Raw genomic sequence first — 20,379 nt, 5'->3', positions numbered from 1 at the left:
CAGGGTCATCCTATGAAGCTGATTGGTGGGAGATTCAGGACAGATAAAAGGAAGTAATTCTCCAAACAGCGCATAGTTAAACTATGGAATTTGCTACCACAGGATGTGGTGATGGCCACCAATTTGGATGGCTTTAAAAGGGGGTTGGACAAATTCCTGGAGGAAAAGGCTATCAATGGCTACTAAGTCCTGATGGCTATGTGCTACCACCATTACCAGAGGCAGTGAGCCTGTGTACACCAGTTGTTGGGGAACATGGGTGGGAAGGTGCTGTTGTGCTCATGCCCTGCTTGTGGGTTCCCGGTCGACAGCTGTTTAGCCACTGTGTGAACAGAATGCTGGACAAGATGCACCTTTGGTCTGATCCAGCATGACTCTTATGTTCTTAAATAGTGCAATCGTTTATACATCTACTCCGTAGGGTTGTGTAAATCGTCAAAACCCAAACTCATTGAAGTTCTTTGAATCCCATCTTGAAGCTTGTTCCAACTCAAGGCTGTATTAGATTGCAAGCTTTGTTTTTTCTTTTCACATGAAAATACATGCTTATTTCTGTGCATATTTTTTCAAATGTACGCACAATTGTGCACATCTTTGAAATGTATGCATGCTTCTCCCATTGATTAAACCATATTTGTGTGCATTTAAAAAAAACTATGCATTTTTTTCAAATGTATGCATGTTCCACAAACCACATTGCAAGCTTGGAAAAGTATGGACTTCAATCGTGGATTGTGTCTATGTTCAGTTTGGAAGGTGTGAAGGTGTGAATCATCAAACAAAATGAAACAAATTTTTCATACATTCCTACTACTCAGAACTAAGTGTGCATAGGATTGTATCCTTACAGCACAATCTTAATGCATGTCTACTCGGACGTAAGCCCCATTGAGTTCACCCACCCATGCATAGGATTGTGCTCTTAGTATGGCTGAACTGTTTTGCATTCAAACATACTCAAAGCTTTACTTGGAAATTATTTATTTGGAAATTATTTTTGATGGAATACTTGTAAATATTTTAAGAAATGACAACTCAGTAGCATACATTTCCCTTTCATCATTTACATTTTAAGAAAAAAATGAAGGCACCGAAAACTGCTAACATACTAAATTTTAGTCTGCTGAAGAGCTATTAACAGAATTAAAGTGGATACTGGTATACTGGTAAGAGAGCTTTGGCTATTGGGCGGTATAGAAATTAAATAAATAAATAAATTCCAGTTTCCCCTTTTGTCTGGTATTTTATTTATTTAAATGATTTATATACTGTTGTTTAACAAAGCTTTCAGAATCATTTAGAAAAAGCAAGATAAAATGCATAAAATATAATAAATAACAGCATGTTTAAACAAGAAGGCGCCTAGGAGAATAAACAATGCTGAAAAGATAACCTTGGCCCTGGGCAAGTCTCCTTGGCGAGGGAATTCCACAGATGGGGCACCTTCCCTGAGAAGGTTCTCGGATTACCAGCTGCCTTTTCTTGGATGGTAAGGGCATCTGGAGGGGAGACCCTCTGAAGACAATCTCAATGGATGGGCTGGTTGGTATAGGAGCAGAGTTGCTTCAGGTACCTTCAAGGTACCTGGGTCCTAAGCCATGTAGGACTTTAAATATAACAACTAGTACTTTGAATTGTGCTCAGAAAGACTGGAAGCTAATGAAGTTCTTTCAGTACAGGCAAGGTATGTTCCCAACCAACCAGTCCCATAGCACCTGTATTTTTGAACCAACTGCAATTTCTGAACAGTCTTCAAAGGCAGTCCCCCATACATCATATTACAGTAGTCAATCCTCGATGTATTGCATCCATTTATTACTTTGCTAATTTAACTTGATGAAGCAACAATTTTCTGTGGAAAAATATAGCTGTGGAAATTTTTCCAATCCACAGTACTGCTGTGTTTCTGCCTTCAAAAGAAGAGGGCTAGACTTTTAAATCTGAAATATCCCTGTAAGATTCTAGGCCCCACAGGCATACACATAGCTTCAACCCTGTGATTTCTCTACCTAATTCTAATAAAATTATGCAAAGGTAAGACTTACCTAGATCTAAAACCTCATAACGAACACACTTTTCAGCTGTTTTGAGTACAAATTTACATCTGAAACTGGCTTTTATTAAGTTGAAGAGAAATTTTGCTGGCTTGTGTTGAACCTCTTTTGTTTCTTCTGTATTGAGTGAGGGGGATAAAAATACAAAATAAACCCAGATGAATTCCTGATTCAGCATTTTCCTGATGAACTTATTTATTAACCCAAGGAAAGAGAAATGGGAATGTGTGCTTTAATGAAGCAAGGGACAATTACCCAGGTTCTCATTTCTGTTTTGTTGACTTCAGGTTTGTTCTGGATGTCCATAGAAAGCATTAGGTATGTGTGAAGTGCAAATGTCATAACGCTGTGATTAATTCCAAGAGTGCTGTCAAATATCCACTGAGGTGTATTCATTTCTTGCCTGGGCTGCTTTTGTTCAGTTGTGCATAATTTGGTCCATAATCTCTAAGGTGAGGCAAGTGACACACTCATGTTTTGCGAGAACACTACCTCTGGTGTGAGCTGGCCAAATTGCTTTTGACTCAAACAAGGATCTGGAAAATATAAAGTTGGAATAATTGGCTGAGTGAAATGAGGCCTTTGCTTAAACTCTGGAGTGTTTATAACAGTCCAGTAAGCACTGAAATATCAGAATATGAGTTGGTGTGTACATTTGGGACTCAATTTTATCTCACAAGTTTGAATACCAACTCTCCCCCCCCCCCCTTTCAAGAGTAAGCCAATGAAAGATGTAAGATAGGTGCTGGTGCATTCGGATGGAATGCTTAACCCATGATTTAGCCTTCTTAGAACAAGTCCTGAAGCGCTTTGGCCTCATTAGCTTCCTCTTCACATTCCCCCTTGTCGTGACTAGAAGCTTCTGATCCTGTTCCACCTGAGCCCAGCAAAACAGGATTGCAGACTTGCCATGGTTTTACCAGGTCTGGATGTAACAGCAAACTATGATTTGCTGCTAAACGAGGGTTGGAAGTTTCTAATCATGAGAACGGGAAAAGTGAAGAGGGAGCTTATGAGGGCCAGGCTCTTTAGGGATTATTGTAGTAATACTAAAAATGGTTTTGCATTCATATAAGAAAGCCCCCATAGTGTAATGCAGTATCTGAAGAGAGATCTCTTTCTAACTTTATAGTTTTATTAGTCTTGGCCACCAAGGAACTTGGGGGGCGGGGAAAAAGAAGGCATCTAATACTTGGTTCTTGTACAGTAACTTCATTATCTTCACAATAATGAATATCGGACAGGTAGTTAGGGGAAAATACTGACAAGTAGCAAGAGAAACTTAAAAGTTTATGAAAAATTGAAGGATGGGTCTCTAACTATGTTGACATGTGGAGGCAATGCTGGCTGGCAGGGATGGGAGTTACAGTCTAACATACCTGGAGGGCACCAGGTTGGGGAAGGCTGCTCTAAAAAAAAAAGAAGTAGGTGGTGCTAAGTTCAGTTTTCCACAACCCCACAGTCACCTCTACATATCATATTCTCCATCCTGTCCACATGGTTTATCTGCTTTGGGAGAATCAGAACTTTCTGCCTGCTTAGGGAGAATACGGTGTTAAGGCTTGTGAGCCATAGCTCAGAATTACCTTGCTGCTTGGCTGAAAACTGTATAGCCTTAACTTTTGGGGGGTAAACAGTAGGCTTGTCTGTTTATTGAATAAGTACCTTAAGGGTGCAATCCTATGCATGTTTAAACAGAAAAAAGCCCTACAACTCCCAGTATCCCCAAGTCCACCTAGTGGGCTCATGGCTGGGATGACTTAAATTGGAAACTTCCAGGGTTTCCCCATTAGCCACTGTGCCACAGCACCTTTTTGCCAGTTGCTTCAGTTGATACTGCGTAACATAGTTGGAGTCCATTCTAGGAAGATTAAAATTGTTATTCATAGAAGGCTTCTTCTGGCCATTTAATTCAGTAATAATGGGTTTTGAGTTATAGCAGCTTTTGTCTGTGTTTGGCTGGTGCAGTGAGGTTGAGCTCCCTAGTGAGGTTCGCCTGGCGCCTACATTGTACTCCTTTCGGTGCCAGGTGAAGACCTTTTTATTTTCCCAGGCATTTTAGCTTTCTAAATTTTTATCTTTGCTGTTTTAAATCTGTATTTTAAACTCCTGTACTGCTGCTAGGTTTTATTGTGGTTGTATTGTTATATTGTGGTTTTAATGTTCTATATATTTTAAATTGTTTTATTGTGTGTTGTTTGGTTTTAGTTTTTGTGAACCGCCCAGAGAGCTTCGGCTATTGGGCGGCATAGAAATGAAATAAATAAATAAATAAATAAAATCTTCTCACTCTATTAGTTTTTTCCACCCTCTTTGTCTCTTTCGATCATCACTCGGCTTGACTTGTTCATGACTGACAGTTGTTTGTGTTGCTTTGAAACAATTTGCAAAATAATGAATTCTAGGTCTGTGTGCACTTGAGAGAAATGAATACTTGGTTTCCAGCCATTCTCCATATAGACGTTGGCACATTTCAGGGTGGCAGACTTGTGGAGTGGCCGAGATGTAATGTTAAGGGATCAGTTCCATTGCCCCTCTTTCACTGAATTGGTTGAGAAGTAGAATTTAATCACCTTTGTGAAAAACAACTTTTCTTCCACAGTAGAAGAATAAATCTCTGCTTGTTTTACACAGTAATTTGGGTAACAAACTGGCTCTTTATTGTGGTGTCTGAGTTCCATCTGGTCAGACTGTTGTATGCTGCTAGATTAGAAAACCATTAATTTTTAAAAAAAATTTACTACATTTCCAATCTGCCCAATAACTAATGTTCTCTGAGCAGATTACAGCCAGTTAAAATACTGAAATGCCATTTTAAAACAGTTAAAATATAAAATACAATACACATATTTAAAAGAATAAAATGCAATATAATAAACAGCAGAGTAATTGATGAAACAGCCATAATAGCCTAGCACTAGGTCTCTAAAAATGCCTGGGAGAAAAGAAAGTTCTTTTCCTGGCGCCATAAAGATAACAGTATAGGTGCCAGGCGGACCTCTTTGGGGAGTTTATTCCATACCTCCCCCCCAGTTCTGATCTGAATCTGCCCCCCCATGCTTACTCTAGAGTAAAAGAAAAAAGACACAGCTGCTAGCGATGTCTTTAAAATAACACGCACTTTGGCCCAGGTGCTGAGCCAGAAATCATTTGGCAAGCCAGAAAGATTAGTTTTCTGATACTTCTGTTTTCTTCCAGAAAGGGGAAAAGACTGAAGGTAGGAATAATGTTAACCTAGAATTCTGTAGTAGTACTTGCATTTGGCTGAATTGCAGGTCTAGCCCACTTAACACTTTTGGGGGGTTGACCTGGTAGGTGTGACTGATATGGCAAAGTCTCTTACAGCTATTTTGTATCTCTGAGTGTGTTGTTGTTTTTTTTAAACCATGTCCAATTCTTTGAAGTCTGTCTTTAATTGCTGTATCTCTGGGGTGGGGGAAGCTAATTGTTCCCAAGACAGAGCACTCACTCAGTTAGTTGCCTGACACTTTTTTCAAGCTGCCGGTTGGTAACACTGTTTCTGATCTTGCTGATTCTGAATGCTAACTCTAACCTATTAATATTAAAACAGGCTCAGTCGTCTGGTGGGGGAAGGTAGCCAGCTAATTCAGGTAAATGAGAAGCAGCTTGTGTGCCTCTTTCACAGCACGGTTGTATCCTTTTACATCTGGAAGATCTGCCCTATAAATGCCTTTGGGATTGAACAGGAAGAACACTCTTATCTTTGCCAATGGATCATATGTTCCCCTGTTAATACTACTTACAGCTAGCAGGAAAGGAATACCAAGAGCTACTGCAGAAGTTGGCTGGAGTCTGCAAAACAGGAGTACCGTGATGAGTGGATGGCTTAGAAGTCCGTCCTATGCTTCCTCATCAAGCCAGACATTTCTGCTGGTAACTAGGATGAGCGGAGCACATCCTGTTCCTGTCACTTGTAGGGCACTAGAGCTTGACCTTGAAGTTCCTTGTGTGTTCCTTGTGTAGCAGTTTTGAAATGGAATTGCGAACATGGAAACAAAATTTGGACCTATTTCACACACCTGTGTTTTATAACGCAACAGCAAATGATGACTTGCCAGTGTGACTAGGCCACTGCAGATAGACAGCATTTCCACATAATTTCCATTGGAGTCCATTCACACATGCTGCTGCCAGCGAGTCAACCAAATGTAGAGGAATCAAGTGCACATGCATATGTGAATCAGCACAGAGACTACTTGCAATGAATGTGTGCCTGTATATTTGAAAGGTCATAGTTTGTGTGTGCTGTAGTAACATATATCAGATGGAAAAATGCACAGAATAGGATCTTTGCACCATTTTGCATGGTCAGACTTTCGCATATGGATTCCATCATGGTATCAACAAATGACTTTGATTGCCAGTTAAACACATTTTACAAGCTTTGATGAGTTTGTCTGTTAACACAAGTTAATGTGCCAGTTAAACACATTTTACAGGACTTGATTCAGAATGGGCCTGGACTTTCTGAGCTTTGTCAGAAAACTTCTCCTAGTAAACCTCAGAAAGACCAGGCCGATTTATGAAATCCTTGGCAGCCTTCCTTACCCCTGGTTTCTCTCTCCTCCCTTCCCTTTCAAAATCACCTGCCATACTCCAGCCTGAATGGATTGTGTCTAGGGAAATTAACTACATGTCCCAGCATTCCAGGTGGTGATGGAGGCTTCTGAGCATGCTCGGAAGCCTCTGTGTTGTTTCCAAGATCATACTGGAACTTCAGAGGTATTACCCTCCCACTGTCCCCAGCTTTCCCTACTGCTGCTTTCTCCCTCTGCACCCCCCTGGTTTCCCAACCTTGCCTTACACAGGGGACAGAAAAAAATTGGGGATAGCTGGCACCAAGCTTAATATGAGGGGAGATTGGCTCTGCTTGTGTTTCCGAACTGGGTGGGGTTTTTTCTGACCCACCCACCTCAAATTCAGACATTCTACATCATCCCTCTGTTTATATCCCTGAAGTCTGCAGACTGCTATTAACAGGGACAGACATTGCCTCTGTTAGTAGCGGGAATGATAACGATCCTAGACAGAAAAAGCCCAACAGCAGTCCTATTGGGGTACAGATAACTGTTCCTACCCTTGCCCTTCTATCATTCCTATATCTAGTACAAATTTGTAGGGGACAAATGTGGATGGCAGGGGTCTGAAAAACAGTTGATATTTCCTCCTTCCTTCAAACTACCTGTGTAAATGTAACCATGAGTAATTGTAATGCACACACAGGCCAGCAGCTCAAAGCGAGTGCAACTCAAATAATGTATGGTTTGCTGAGCCTAATGCTTTTAAGTGCCTAGGCCAGCTTTTGGCACCCATTTTGAGCCTAGTACTCGGGATCCTGTAATAGGAGTTAAATATCCTTTAAACGTCCCTTAACACCTCTTTGTGCTGATATAGTCAGTATGATTATGGGTTTGGAAAAGTCCACCTTGTGCTTCTATTTAAATCCACTATATTTCTCATTAGGGGTGTGGATATTCAAATACTCAGGGATTCAAATACTCAGGACCAAATCCAGCAAAGTAAAGCAAGTTGTGTCCACATTTCTAGGGACCCACTGTGTAGAAAGGAATCTGGTGAGCTATCCCATCTGGAATAGTTTGGTAATCTGCATCTTCCTTCTAAGTGGTGAGGAGTATTTTACCCCATATTGGGTGCAAAACTAGGGTAGAATGCTGGGTGGGGTGGGGTGGGGTGGGGTGGGGAGGGAGTTGCCTTGGCTCCCAGCAGTATAGGCAGCAACAATTACCTACGCAGACTGCAACCACCCCTTACATCTACTTCAGCCTGAGCCAGGGGACTCTTAGACTTTACAGGATATTCCTAGGGCTTAAAAAATAAGGGTCCAAGCTGTGACCTATTTCAAGCCCTAGGCCTGAAACTTTGAACAGTAGCAATTAACCAAGCAGAAGATTCTGTATTTAGTACTAAGGCTTACTTGGAAGGAAGCACGCACAATTCTTGAGGTAGGTGTTAAGTTTATTTACATAGGGAAAGGGGAAAAGGGAATAAAAAGGCATACAAGAACCAGAGTAAGCTTTGGAAACAATACTTGAGGCAGAAAAGAACAAATTACCTACCCCTGTCCATACATACCTAAGTATGGGTCTTTACATAGAACAGGGCCTAAACGGTGACAGTGAGAGTCATGCCAAAAGCAAGGCAGATGAAAACATGTGAAACCAAATGAAGATAGGGCAATAGTATTTCAAGAGCCTTTGACATATGTGAGGTGAGCCTCCGTAGCCCATCGCTAGCCGGCCGAATAGTTTCCCCAGGTGTTGAGGGGGTGGGATTGGTGGAGAGTTTTCCCAGAAGCACAGCTGAAATCATTCAGTCTAATTGGCAAGAGTCCTGCTTTGGCCTTGAAACCAGAACAGCACACACCCACAGCTGGTTTAACAAGAGCTTGCAGGCACATCTTCACAAAATGGAGTTTTTACAGGCAGCTAGAACGCAAACAGAAAATGGATTTCTTGACACCTGGTAAAATGGTTGTCCGTGCCCCTTTGTTTGAAGGGTAAGCCGTGACCAAGTATAGTCTTGCTGAATGTGCTGACAGCGAGGCAGAAGTTGCGTAGCTATGTTCTCTTCTAGGGACTTCCTTGTTGAGTGAGACATATTGAAAGAGACTATGAGGCTTGATTAACAATAGCCTATTGTGATCTGTTTATATAATGGTCTAATGACTCCCTTTTTCTGATAGTGTGCCAGAGTAATCCTTTTGTACCCTGCAAGGTGGAATATGTAGTAGTTAAGCCTGTTGTAGCACCTGCAGGATTGGCTCCCCTCTCTCCTCCACCTTCTTTAGGCTAGTGCATTGTTCAGTAGCTTAGAATATGGTATCTGTAAGGGCCAAAACAGACATTGCTTTAAATGTGTGTCTAGCAGCTCTGTGTTCTTTTCATTTTTACTCTTGAGTAGGCTCAGGGTGCCTGAGCTGAATCTTCAAAGCCCCCCTACCCTCCATGCTATGGTCCTGATCCAGATTGGGGGCCCTGTGCCTATTCTAGAGTAATTTTTTTAAAAAAGACAAAGCTCCTAGACACAAGTTTAAAGTAATGTCAGTATTCAGGGAGAGACAGCTAGGAGACTTTGGTGCTGTATCTTTCCCAACATGTTTCTGACCACAGGTTAGAGTTCAGGTTGAGACATATTCTGTGCAAGTTAACTGGGGAGGAGGCAGGAAAAGAGAAACCAGTTTTCTCGCAGGGCAGGGGGTGGGCCACTGTTTGCTTGAATATAGCAAAGGAGTGCATCTAATGAACCTTTTCTCCTCTTCTGCCCCCCCCCACCAGAGAGTACATGACTCACATTTTTATTCCCTAAGAATCTCAGTATATCCACCCCGCTGCTTCCCCAGCACTTCAATCCTTAATGTTCTCACTGTTATTTAAGTATTGAATAAGCCATGTCTTGAATATTGGGGGGAAAAGCATACCTCTTGCCTACAAGCCCACAAAAACCTAGAGCCAGCTGTGACAGAGCGGGGCTAAACTAAATGTGACATGTGGTGAGCATATTGTGATGGATGTATTTCAAGTCCCAAAAAACTTAAAAATGCATCCCCTAGTTCCATTTATCATCTAGCTGACAAGATGCTAAGTCCGGTGTAGACCTTAGATGTTAAATGACTCGACATATTTGCCTGAGGGCCAAAACAGACAGTTTCTTGAGACCAACTGTTTTCAATTTGGCCTGAAGCTTTCCTGTAGAACTGCTACTAGAGTCTTCCTCTGCCAGCAGATGTTGAGAACATCTGAGATTAGATTATAGTTATTCTGCTTCTTGAACCTCTTCTCCTAAGCTCTGCTGAGGCGCTCTTCACGGGCTGGCTCGAGCTCCAAACTGACCCTTGGAATGTGGTGCTTGGCCTTTTATTCACTCGACCCAGAATTCTTTAACTCAGGGTGGGCAACTTCCGTCGGTTTCAGGGCCATATTGCTCCAACTGGACCCACACCTTTGCTTGCTGCCAAATTTGGTGTGGTGGCAAAAAATAAAAAGCGGCAATTTTGCTTGAAAATAACGAAGCAGAATCCCAGGAGTGCAATTCTATATGCAACCCTCAAGTCTTGCTTTCAAGACAAATTCCTGCTTTTGTGCAACCCCTACTGATGGTGGCAGTGGGGACTGCCAAAAAGGCTATGGGGGACACATGTGGTTGCATACCTCTGCTCTAATGAATCACATATTGATATCTGGCCAACTTTGTTGTTGTTGTTCAGTCGTGTCCGACTCTTCGTGACCCCATGGACCATAGCATGCCAGGCCCTCCTGTCCTCCGCTCTCTCCCGGAGTGTGCTCAAGTCCATATTCATTGCATCGGTGATACTATCTAGCTATCTCATCCTCTGCCGTCCCCTGCTCCTTTTGCCTTCAATCTTTCCCAGCATCAGGGACTTTTCCAGGGAATTTTCTCTTCGCATTAGATGGCCAAAATATTTGAGCTTCAGCTTCAGTATCTGTCCTTCCAATGAGCAGTCAGGGTTGTTTTCCTTTAGGATGGACTGATTTGACCTCCTTGCAGTCCAGGGGACTGGTAAGAGTCTTCTCCAGCATCACAGTTCGAAAACATCGATCCTTCGGCGCTCAGCCTTCCTTATAGTCCAGCTCTCACAGCCATACGTTGCTACTGGGAAAACCATAGCTTTGACTATACGAACCTTTGTTGGCAAGGTGATGTCTCTGCTTCTTACTATGCTGTCTAGGTTTGCCAAAGCTTTCCTCCCAAGGAGCAAGCGTCTTTTAATTTCATGGCTACAGTCACCGTCTGCGGTGAACTTGGAGTCCAAGAAAGTAAAATCTGTCCCTGCTTCCATTTCTTCCCCTTCCATATGCCAGGAAGTGATGGGGCAAGATGCCATGAGTTTAGTTTTTTCATTGTTGAGTTTCAAACCAGCTTTTGCACTCTCCACTTTCACCCTCAACAAGAGGCTCTTGAGATCCTCTTCGCTTTCTGCCATTCGGGTGGTATCATCTGCGTATCTGAGGTTGTTGATAATTCTCCCGGCAATCTTAATTCTGACCTGTGATTCATCCAACCCGGCGTTTCCCATGATGTACTCTGCATATAAATTCAATAAGCCGGGTGACAGTATACAGCCTTGTCGTACTCCTTTCCCAATTTTGAACCAATCGGTTGTTCCATGTCCGGTTCTTACTGTTGCTTCTTGACCCTCATACAGGTTTCTCAGGAGACAGGTAAGGTGGTCTGGTACACCCATCTCTTTCAGAATTTGCCAGAGTTTGTTGTGATCCACACAATCAAAGGCTTTAGCATAGTCAATGAAGCAGAAATAGACCTTTTTCTGGAATTGTCTTGCTTTCTCCATGATCCAGCGAATGTTGGTGATTTGATCTTCTAGTTCCTCTGCCTCTTAGAAACTAAGCTTGTACTTCCGGTAGTTCTCAGCTCACATACTGCTGAAGCCTAGCTTGTAGGATTTTGAGCATCACCTTACTGGCATGTGAAATGAGCGCAATTGTACATTAGTTTGAACACTCTTTGGCATTGCCCTTCTTTGGAATTGGAATGTAAACTGTCCTTTTCCTTTCTTGTGGCCACTGTTGAGTGTTCCAAATTTGTTGGCATATTGAGTGCAGCACTTTAACAGCATCATCTTTTAGGATCTTAAATACTCAGCTGGAATACTGTCATCTCCGCTAGCTTTGTTAGTAATGCTTCCTAAGGCCCACTTGACTTCACTCTCGAGGATGTCCAGCTCAAGTTCAGAGACCACACTATCATGGCTATCAGGGACATTCAGATCTTTCCTGTATAGTTCTTCTGTGTATTCTTTCCACCTCTTCTTAATCTCATCTGCTTCTGTTAGGTCCCTGCCTTCTTTGTCCTTTATCATGCCCGTCTTTGCACAAAACGTTCCCTTGATAACAGTCAAACATTTGTCATTTTGTCATTTTCTAGATGTGTGCTGGTATGCTCTAATATAGACAGGAATGACGGATACTGATTTTTTCCTTTCCCCCCTTATGCAGTTGTTTCTCCACGATGAGTTTGTTTTATTTACACAAAAATGTATATTCTGCTTTCCCCAAAAAAAGAGTTGCTCAAAACATTTTACAGAATATATAAACAGGCATAAGAATAACTAATCCATCATTAAAACACAATGGCGACAAAAAGCTGGACCAAAAAGCAAAAACACAAAACAGCTCAAACAATCAATAAATTAAACAGCATTAAAAGCTTGTTTAAGGATTTCAGGTGGCAGTGGAACACAAATAGAGAGGAAGTTACCTAACCTTTAGGGGTAGGAAGTTTCGCATACGGGGGCACCACTACAGAGAAAGTCCTCTCAGCGTTTCCACCAACCATGCTTTAGAAGGCAGTGGCAGAAGCCAGATGGGTGCAAGAGCTGTTCCTTGATGATACTGATTTGTGTTGTGCCCTTATTTTGTGGGCACATTGTTTTATAGCAATTCCTCTTTCTGTGGACCTTTTCTTTCCCTCCTTATAAGTCTGCCCTACTTGAGAGCAAGTGTTGCCAGTAGGTTGATCCTGGTGTCTTAATTTAGTGTTGGGCCCACATACTAGAATAGGAGATCTTTTCTCGAGAGTTTTGCTCTTGAGAACTATTATGTGAGGCTTGTGAACCTAAATGCATTTATGCTGAAGTGTCCTGTTAATGTTCTACAGTTAGAGATTAGGATTGTGATCTAAAGCATGTATGCTTGGATGTGCTGCAGTATCTTTCCTCCACTGTGCAGAGCTTTAGAAACAGGATGCTCCCAAGCTTGGCTGTCTACTTTTTGATGAATGGTTAAAACTTATTAAAACTTATTGGGGGAGAAAATGGTACAATTGATTGGAGGTTGTCAGAGCACTTGTTGCTACATTGTGGTGTTGGTTTTGTCTGAGTATTTTGGTAGTATAGCCACGTGGATATGCTGAGCTAAAGCTTTGACTTCAAAGAGTGGCAGGGTGAAAATTGCATACAGAACATCCTACTTCTAAATAAGTGAGCAAACATCAATTAAAACACAGACAATAACTTCCAGTCATGAGGTATTGTGTCAGTTCTGTTGTCGGGAGGGAAGAGCACCCTATTGTTCTGGATTAGGCACGTAATTGAATTCCCATTGTAAAGCTTTGTAACAAAAGGCTTTTTATGCCCAGGTTGTATTAATCTGGGATATGTCAATTTCACAGGCAGAGTGGAACCTAGTGTTTGAGAAGGCCAGTTGGGGCATCTCTCAAACATGCCTGTTCACGGAAATGGTAGAACTTTAAAATGTATATGAAATAAGGGGGCTTAAACGGAAACATCAATATCTGATTTATGAATTAAGCAAGTGTTATGTGTGGGAGTACTGGGGGTTGTGTGCTCTTTTAAAACTTGGTTTATCCACTGATGATGATGAGAATGGTAAAGTGCTTGCAAAATATTCCTCTTTGCTTTTACAAATTACTAGCTTGCCTCAAAGGGATGCACTCATTTGGAAGCTGTTGTGTGGGATGTCTGCTTCTAGGACAAACTTAATCAAGGAACAGTGTTTTGCTAACTGTGGGTTCTGGATTCTTTTTTTCTCCATTCAAAAAATAATTTTGGTAGTCTTTATATAATGCTTCTATATTTTTGCAGTTAAAACAGTTAGCTTCCTATGCAATGTCTAAGGCAGGGCCAGGGCTCTGCAGCTGCCTAGTTGGACTGCATTTTCCACCAGACCTAGTCAGTATAGCCAATGAAGGACAATAGGAGTTTCAGTCCAACAGCATCTAGAGGACCATATATTCCCCATCCCTGGTCTGCCATTTCAACGATCAGTATCCTCATCAGCTCTTTGGTGTCTATTAAATAAAATAACCCTTTGCCTAATTGTCACCTCAGATGGATTTGAATCTAAAATGCATTTCCTTCTAGGTCTGCTTTATTCATTAAGCTTTTATCTTCAATCAGTTGGATAGGTAGGGATGTCAGGAAAACTGCAGGCAAGAGAGTCCAGAGAAGGCAATCAAAGAGACAGCACTTGTGTACTTGAAAATGAGCCCTCTTGCTTGGGCTGACCTAACTCTCTCTCCACAGAGAGTATGGAAAACAACTAAAGAGATTAAAGCTTACCAAAATAAGCTTGTTCGGTGTAAACATTTCAGTTGGACTGTTTTATATCATACTATTCTAGGTGCTGTTCTATACCAGTTCTAACTCTGCTTAATGGTGGGTTGGAAGAATAGTGTGAGGGGAATGACTAGAAAACTTTTTCTAGTAGTAAAGGGAAAGCTGAAGGGGGGAATGAACCAATATATATATTATCTGTGTCTAGTTGCAGAATGTTAAAAAAGAATAAACTCTTTTTTATTAAGCTGTCTGCTTTTGAAATATCCAAATGTATACTTAAGTAGATAAAGAGACAAAACTGTTTAGAAGTAACCAGACTCTCTGCATGGAATATTTGCACACTATTACAGTGGTTTTCAAGCTTTCTGGCGATTATATATTGCAGAGGATTCTGGGGAGGTCGAGGGCATGTAGCCAGTGCATAGTAGGCTGGTTTACATGACGCAACAGCCCACCATGACTTGGTTGTGGTGCATATGGGGTGTGTCTGGCTGCTATTTTCCATATTCACCCCCTGCTCGGGGGTTGTCATGTCGTGCGGACCTGGCGAGTGTGGGTTATGTGAGGGTTAAACAACCTTCACATAAACCTAGAACAGACCATGGGCTAAGCGAACATTGTTGAAGCCTCATGTAACCCATGCTCGCTAGGTTTGCATGATGACACAACAACCCTGGGTGGGGATTGGATAGGCAAAATGGTGGCCCTGCGCACTGTGACTCATCATGGGTTAACTAATCCCCAACGAGCCATGCTGTGACATGAGAACCAGGTCACAGAGTGCTGTTCAGGCCTGTAGGGCTTCACCATTGCTTTACACGATCTGAAAAGTACACCATACTGCAGACAGGAGCGCGATGACTTCAGTCTTGTACGATTGACTCTCTCTTTATAGAACTCTTGTGGTCCACAAATATGTGTTAGGTTTTATGAAGTAGGAGTGTGCATGCGAGATTGCTTAATCATTAAGGCCTGGCTCATTTGTGGGGTGTGATCTTGAGCATGTACTCTTGCTTAATAACGCAAGTGACTTACTGGACCAGACCAACTTTCTTTGTAAGATTCTCAGAATAAGCAGGAACTTGATGGGCCACCAAAAATTGACTCACCAGTGGACTGCCAATGTTTTTGAAGACTTTGCTGTACAATACATATAGAATGCTTGGATTAAAAAAAAAGAAGTATTCTTGTGGCTGTGCATTGCAAGGGAAGTGGGGAGAGATGGACAAACTCATCAAAGCTTGATAGGCACTGGTGATCTCCACATTGAGGAGCCCCTTACAAGCAAGCTCCTGAGGAATCCCAGGGTTTTGTGGGACACAGTTTGAAAATTACTGTATTAATAGGCAGCTTTTAACATCTTCCTTTCTTCTGTCTCTTCCAGGTAGTGGTGCTACAGCAGTAGTCCAAGCAGCGCTATGCAAACCCAGGCAAGAACGTGTAGCAATAAAAAGAATCAACTTAGAAAAATGCCAGACCAGTATGGACGAATTGCTTGTAAGTAAATGAAGCAGAAAAACATATCTATTTATATTTCCATAAATGTGCACGCTAAGTTCTGTAGTGTCTGAATGATACAAAACAAGAACAATTAAGTAGCGCTATTCAAAGATGTATTTTTCTGTTGTCAGATGTTGTCTTTCTCCCCCATATATACCTTGCTGTTGCTTCTTGTCTAGGTGAAAGACCAAATTCCCCAAGCCCTTGATACTTGCTGGAAAAACCTTTTGGTGAATAGCATTTAAAGGAATTGTAAAGAGAGATCTTAATTACTTCCTTTTAAAGAAACATCTGAAAACATCTCTAGAGTTTTTTCGTTTCTTTTCCCCTTTTTGCTCCCCAGAATATGTTAACACTTTGATTAGAGGAGATCACATCCTGCCAAGGCTTAACACTGATACTGGGAAGTGTACAAAGCTAATGAAATATCATTCATATAGCCACCATGACAACACTTATTCTGTGCAGTATCACTTCCTGCTCAAATTAATGGCTGGATGACTCCTGGATTCCATTTCCATATGCATTGCTGCCTGCCCATGGCTGCTGTAAGGGCAAGGGGGAGTGTGAAAAGATGAGAAATAATAGAAGACATGTGAAAACAAGCACTCCATAGCACAATGGCAAAGAAAATGTAGCTTATATTCACAGTTGTGGAAGTGAAGCATTGCTGGCTGCAACCTGGCCTTTTGCAGAGATAAACGTACTTCAGTTTCTCTTCTGCTTTATCATGGAGGCTTGGAGCTGGTAACAATTTTTAAAATATGCATAAAATGTCAATTTTTAAACATTAAAAAAAACATACAGACTAAAACAAAGCTGTATACTAATAGTGCAAGCCTTTACATGTCGACTCAGAAGTAAGTCCCATTGAGTTCAATGGGAGTTACTTCTGGATAAGTGTTCACTGGAATGCAGTCTGAAATGCTTTCTCCTAATTGGAAAAACATCACATAGATATATTTTCTGAAGGCTGTAATGAATGCTTAATTCTTAACAATTCTTAATTCTCTCTGGTTTTATCTTTAATAAGACATTAGAGTTCCAGTTGCACAGGCTACAGCCCTGCAGTTAAACTTGATTTTTGAAGCTGTGTTTGGAAGTTACTTTATTATTGTGTGTCACTATGCAAGCTTTAGATATGTTTGGATAGTCTTTGTATATGAGTTAATGCTGCTTTATGGACTCATACTAATTTTTGTCAATTCGTTTACGATCAGATATTTTGGCAAGAGAATAGAGACCCACTGATTGAATAAAATATTTGGACTTCTTTTGTTTGATTTCTCCCTCCCCCCCCTGCTGGAAAAATAGAGCCTACAAGCTCTATTTGTTGAACTACTGTTATTGAGTAGTATTTCAGCTGCCCCTTTTAATACAAATAAGTGTTAATTAAGTATTAATTATAAAAGTATTACTTAATACAAAGAAGTGAAGCAAGCACTGGGCCTGTTTAAGATATGGCCACTGCCTTGTAAACATTATTTGCTTGTTTAGGAATTCCCCGCCCCCAAACCCCCAAACTTAAGATTAATTTGTGAGTTGATATGAAGTGGGTTCTCTGATAAGTTGCACCTGTTTTGGCTATGTGGGTTTTTGATACCATGTCATCTCTACATCTCCATTGTACTGTAAGTGTTATCTAGCGATGTGCTCATATGCTTCAGGAATCCAGTATTTGGGCTCATGCCCTCATTTCTTTCTACTATCCACCTCCTCGTTGACCGAGAAATGGCTACTTTCTTCCACTTCCTCTGCATGAGCAGGGCTTGTTTTTTCCCTTGCTCAATCTTCAGAGTACTTGTGTGTAGCATTTCATCTCATCGTCTTTCCAAATTCATTAACTGGAACAACCTGTCCTGGCAATTTGATTTCATTGTTCTTCAATTGAGATGTCACATGTCTGCTGTATGGCAGGGCATTTAAAGAGTGCAATTCTCCTACTTCAGGTGCTTCCGCTCTTTGAAAGCAAAGCACTGTACACGTACTAAACATCTTACAAGGTTTTTTTAACTTTATATTTAAAAGAAACAGTAAAAGAAAACTGCTTCAGGGATGGAAGGTGGGGGCAAGATGTATCTTTGCGACATCACAGGCACCCACCAGTCAGTGCTGCGTGTAGCTGGCTTTTGCTTAAAGCTTGCAGAACTAATTTTTCAGACCTTGATCCTGGAGATGGAAAGGTACATTTTTGAATTAAATGTGATGAGACCACTTGCAAAGGAGCCCCTCTGCTGTTGTAAATATTACAGCTCTCTTTATCTTTTGAAGGATATCGCCCTTCTCAGGCATAAGAAAAATGACTATTGTAAGTGGTAAATAAAATAAAAATGGAGGGTGTTTCCTTATGGAGGGAGCAATCCTATGGCCGCTAGATAGCGGCTAGACAGCCATAGGATATGCTGTTTTCCAGGAACCAACCTTGGAGCCCATGCTCCAAGATTGGTTCCTGGAAAACCGACCTCTCCTCACTTCCATGTTGCCTCTGAGGCAGCGCGGAACAGTGCCATCCTCCATGCTCGCAAGAGGAGCTCGGAGGGGCCGGAAAGGGGGGTGGCTGGGGATGTTCTGGGGCAGGAAGATCGTAGTTGCCTGTACGACACATCCAATGTGTCGTACAACAGCCTCCTTCCCCTCTCTGTGCTCCCATGGCTAGACAGCTGCAATTGGCAGTCTAGCAGAAAAGGCAGGGCAGGAGAAACGCGGAGGGAACGATCCCCTCTGTGCTTCTCCTGCCCTGCTTTGGATACCACTATGGGAACCAAATTCAGTTATCCTGTGAAATGTATACTTTTCCAGATTTTGCAGTGAAGTTCTCCAATCCAAAAATGCATAGAGAAACGTCTATACCAGTGAAAATCACATTGAGAATGAATTATATTAGGAAAATTGCTTGCAGAAAATGTGCGTATTAGGCCAAACTGCATAAAAATGCATGTATTAGGAGGTATGTGCACAAAATGCTTATGAATTATCATGCAAACTTAAAAATGTTCTCAAAATTCACGACAAACTGAATTTATGACTGGAGAAATTCTCAAAATTTGACATGAACCAAACTTAAGACTGGAAAATGGGAAACTGAGGAAAACCAAAACTGACAATCTTCCATGGCTACTTTGAACAAATATTTAAACCTAAAACAAAATGAAAGCACACTGCATAATAAGTACCAATTCCAATGTTGTATCTCTAGGATATAAAAAACCTTTTGGGGAAAGCGTGCTGCTAAAAAAGTATATAGAACACGTTGCTAGTATTCTTAGAGAAACTGATTCATAAGGAAGACTTTCATGTATCTGTTACAATGAACACAAAAGTTTAATTGTTTTTGTGTCTAAAATTTCACCTTGGTTAAAAAATCCTTCATTTGGGACTGGGGAGATAAATAGCTGTATTTTTCTTGAGACGTAACGGGCGATATCTAATTAAACCTTCCCACTGACAGAATGGCTTCTGTCAGAGGAATAATTATTCCTCCCTCTGCAATCCCCTGTGCACCCTCAAAATCTGCTTTTTAGAGTTGGGGGACAATAAATATTGTTCAAAATTTCCTATTAAAATATTTCCTACCAAGATTATTTCATCAAATAATGGAGTCAGTGGCCAGTTGATAGGTCTCCTCTGCTTTGCCTGTTTATGTTTTTGAGGAAGGTCTTATTCTTAAATTTTTCAGGTTCCAAAATTTATTCAATTCGAGGTTTATAGCTTTCATTTTTTCAGAATATTTGTACATATATAATCTAAGCAATATTCTTCCTCTCTGTGAGGACTAGTTTTTAAAAGATGTCCATTCTAGAACATACTTAATTTCCCAGTCTCTCTACAAATGTATAGCCACTCCCAAGCCCCGGTTGAAAAGTTAAAACAACTTTTATAGAATTTGTTTTTCAAAATACTGTGTCATATTTTGAATTACTTATAGAAAGAAATTCAAGCCATGAGTCAATGCAACCATCCCAACATAGTTACATATTACACATCTTTTGTGGTCAAGGATGAGCTTTGGTTGGTTATGAAACTGCTTAGTGGAGGTAAGTCTGTTCCTATAACTAAGGTAATGCGGCACTATATTTGTATTATCTTACCTAATCAATCTGTGACCTTCAAGCACTGAAATAAAGCGTTCGATTCCTTCAGTAATATTCTTTTATTATCTTCCACTTTAAGGTTGTTTTTATGTTGGTGGAACACGTTATCTAAAATTCTTCAGTAAATCTACAATAATATTATTCAGTAAATCTTCAATAATAGTACTGACTTTGAATGTGCAGTAGATTTTTTTTTTTTTTAAGTTGTGCCAATTTCTAAAGAAAACTGTTTGCTACATAATTCTGGGTATTAGGCTGAGCTGAAAAGTGGGGTGGGTGGTGGGATGCTTTTTTGTTAAAAGGTTTTGTCTGCTGTCAAAAACACCTCATGTTTTGGTGATTCTGGAAGTGGGGAGAGTGCTGAGGAAATTAGGAAAAAATGTTCCCTATTGCACAGTGAGGATAATGTTGATGCCCTTATTCTGAACTGGCTTCGTGATCTTGAAGATTTAAATAAGATTAAATAAGATTGACTACATAGTGTCATATGATTTCCTGTTCACTATGTGATTTGGCTGAGATCCTTTCCAAGAAGAAGCAACTGTGGTTTTAAAGAAAAACATGGCACTGAAGCATCTGTCAAATGGGCAGCAAAAAGGTGATTGTGTATCTTCCGAGAACGTTTTGGCCCTTCTGA

General features: G+C 41.0%; 1 protein-coding gene across 3 annotated transcripts in view; it reads left to right on the top strand.

The window, feature by feature from the left end:
• STK39 (serine/threonine kinase 39) overlaps positions 1–20,379 on the top strand; it is a 138,561-nt gene that overhangs the window by 33,204 nt on the left and 84,978 nt on the right. For all 3 annotated transcript variants that reach the window (XM_084812122.1, XM_084812104.1, XM_084812113.1), the window contains exons 2-3: positions 15,536–15,648; positions 19,577–19,685. In XM_084812122.1, coding sequence (XP_084668248.1) covers positions 15,634–15,648; positions 19,577–19,685 — 124 coding nt within the window. In that variant the 5' untranslated portion in view covers positions 15,536–15,633. The remainder of the gene's footprint in view (positions 1–15,535; positions 15,649–19,576; positions 19,686–20,379) is intronic.

This window comes from Heloderma suspectum, chromosome 1 (assembly GCF_057233095.1).
Source record: "Heloderma suspectum isolate Gila_16-S chromosome 1, 16-S_ref, whole genome shotgun sequence".
Classification (NCBI taxonomy): Eukaryota; Metazoa; Chordata; class Lepidosauria; order Squamata; family Helodermatidae; genus Heloderma; species Heloderma suspectum.
This window is presented reverse-complemented; position numbering and strand designations above follow the sequence as displayed.